Source organism: Octopus bimaculoides, chromosome 20, assembly GCF_046866305.1.
Source record: "Octopus bimaculoides isolate indiv1 chromosome 20, ASM4686630v1, whole genome shotgun sequence".
Taxonomy (NCBI): Eukaryota; Metazoa; Mollusca; class Cephalopoda; order Octopoda; family Octopodidae; genus Octopus; species Octopus bimaculoides.
In genome coordinates this window covers 42,867,739-42,870,238 of record NC_142947.1, presented here as the reverse complement: position 1 = coordinate 42,870,238, position 2,500 = coordinate 42,867,739, and the positions used below count along the sequence as shown (strand labels likewise).

Sequence of the window (2,500 nt, the reverse complement as noted above, 5' to 3'; positions counted from 1 at the left end):
CATAAGCTTTAAGCTTGGCCTGAAGAGTAGTCTACTCCTCGTTTCGATAACTTACTACTTCCGAGGTTCCACTAGCTATGAAACATATGTAGCCTGGACTTTATCTACTCCATTCCCTAATTTTGGTGTATATATATATATATATATATATATATAGTTGAAATTTACAGAAAAACAAAAGACGAAGACAGGTGTATAAACAACAAGCAGGTGTATTAGTTTGATGCTCGAATAACGACTGTTTAAGGATGTTGAAAGAAATACCCATGTTTCCAAAGGTGAATTATCCAACCCCCAAAGAATTCCTCCCAACATGGCTATGATACTTCCCCCACTACTTCTGCTCGTGATCAGAGATGCACATATCGTCAACCACTAAGAGACATGCTCAACTGGTTAAGGTCAAACAACTGACAAGCAAATCTGTGGTACTGAGCAGAATATTTACTGTAGCTCATCTTTTATGCCAGGACAAAACAATGTACATGATAATACTTCCAATCAGTTAAGATCAGAAGCCATGACGACCCACTGCCTGGTACTGCATCAGGACACTATTATTATTATTATTATTATTATTATTATTATTATTATTATTATTATCATTATTATTATCATTATTATTAATGCTGTTTTCTTTTTCTCTTCTTTTTGTCTTTGCAGTAGTACAAATAATGTAGTTTACATCTATAACAAACAGGACAGAACCAACCCTTCGAACATCCAAAATCCCAGTGGTGAGTGTATCAACTAACCTCTATAACCAGTTAATTTTAACTGATATTTAAAGAAAGTGTTCTAACAGTGTACTTCAATATCGTAAACGTGAATTTGTAACGGTGAAATCACCCAAGCTTAATCTTGTCCCGACTTAAGCATAGACGAACAAAAGATAAGATATTTTCTAGCTCAGATCTTATTCTTGTTAATCGCTTAATCGTTTAATGATTATCTTCTTGAAATGATTGTCATACATTTGGCTTTATACGTTGTTGCATTGTCTTTTTCATTATTCATGAGTTTCGTGTCAGTATCTGACGGAGTAAAGGTTTTGTCAAGGTCTGTTATTCTTTTATTCTTTTACTTGTTTCAGTCATTTGACTGCGGCCATGCTGGAGCACCGCCTTTAGTCGAACAAATCGATCCCAAAACTTATTCTTTGTAAGCCCAGTACTTATTCTATCGGTCTCTTTTGCCGAACCGCTAAGTTACGGGGACATAGACATACCAGTATCGATTGTCAAGCGATGGTGGAGGGACAAACACACACAAACACACATTTACATACATACATACATACATACATATATATATATATATATATATATATATATATATATATATATATATATATATATATATATATATATATATATATATATATATACGACGAGCTTCTTTCAGTTTCCGTCTACCAAATCCACTCACAACGCTTTGGTCGACTTGACATGTGGTTGGTAAGCAAGCTACTTACCACACAGCCACTCCTGCGTCTATATATATTTTTATATATGACTCCCCATTAATCTTACCTTGATGGTACTACTGTCCTAATTCATGTGGGAATAAAGATGTGCACATGACATCTGGAATATGTACACACACACACACGCACTCAAGCACAAATGTATACAAGAGGGATGTGGAGAATGGATTCGGTGTTCGTAGCTGACGAGGCTTTATCAGAATAAAACATTAAAATGAATCAAGTTTAAAGATATAATTATTTATATAAATATTATCGATTCCCAAAGATGTAAAAATTGAAAATGTAAAAAGGTAGAAGATATGTAAGATAAAAATGAGTTGAATGTATATAGATGTAACGTGTAACTTTTATTTATTTTATTAGATAAACGCTTTCTGAAGAATCATAGATATAAAACTTATAATAGAAATGATCTTAAAATGAACTTCACATGTACACTTAATTATGCAGTAAAAATAGCAAAAATCAATTTTCGACAGACTTATTTCTGCCATTGTTCCTTAAATGTTTCATGTTGTTCTAAATCGATAAACTACTGTACAAAGAAATTTATAGATGATAGTTCGATTTCAGAAGATTATGTTGGTTTAACTAGAAATATATTTAAAGAACAATTTAAATAACATTCACATTCTTTCAGAAATCAATAATGCTTGGTCACAAATTTATGAAAATATACGTAATCTTTGAAAGAATAAAAATTGTTTAGAATGTATTTTAATATGCTAAAACTTATAAACACTGTAACGAACGTTGTAATAATTACCTCTGAGAGAAAATGTCGCTTCTATTTCGTGAAGTCTCCGTTTTGGACGCAAATTCAAATTAATATGTTTGCATCGTTACAAATAAAAATATTTAATTAACTAACAATTGTAAACTGAATAGAAGTGTTATAATTTCTGACTGACTTTAAAGCCATCAATATTACACATGTCCTCCTGAAAAAGAAATCCAATGGAGTCAAATCTGGTGAATGTAGAGACCAAAATAACGTTCCACCGCTTCCAA

The 2,500-nt window shown here is 32.0% G+C and overlaps 1 protein-coding gene across 1 annotated transcript in view; it reads left to right on the top strand.

The window, feature by feature from the left end:
* Nucleotides 1-2,500, top strand: part of LOC106873492 (inositol 1,4,5-trisphosphate-gated calcium channel ITPR3) — a 230,153-nt gene that overhangs the window by 121,546 nt on the left and 106,107 nt on the right. Inside the window, exon 3 of the mRNA XM_089338464.1 lies at nt 664-737. Coding sequence (XP_089194590.1) covers nt 664-737 — 74 coding nt within the window. The remainder of the gene's footprint in view (nt 1-663; nt 738-2,500) is intronic.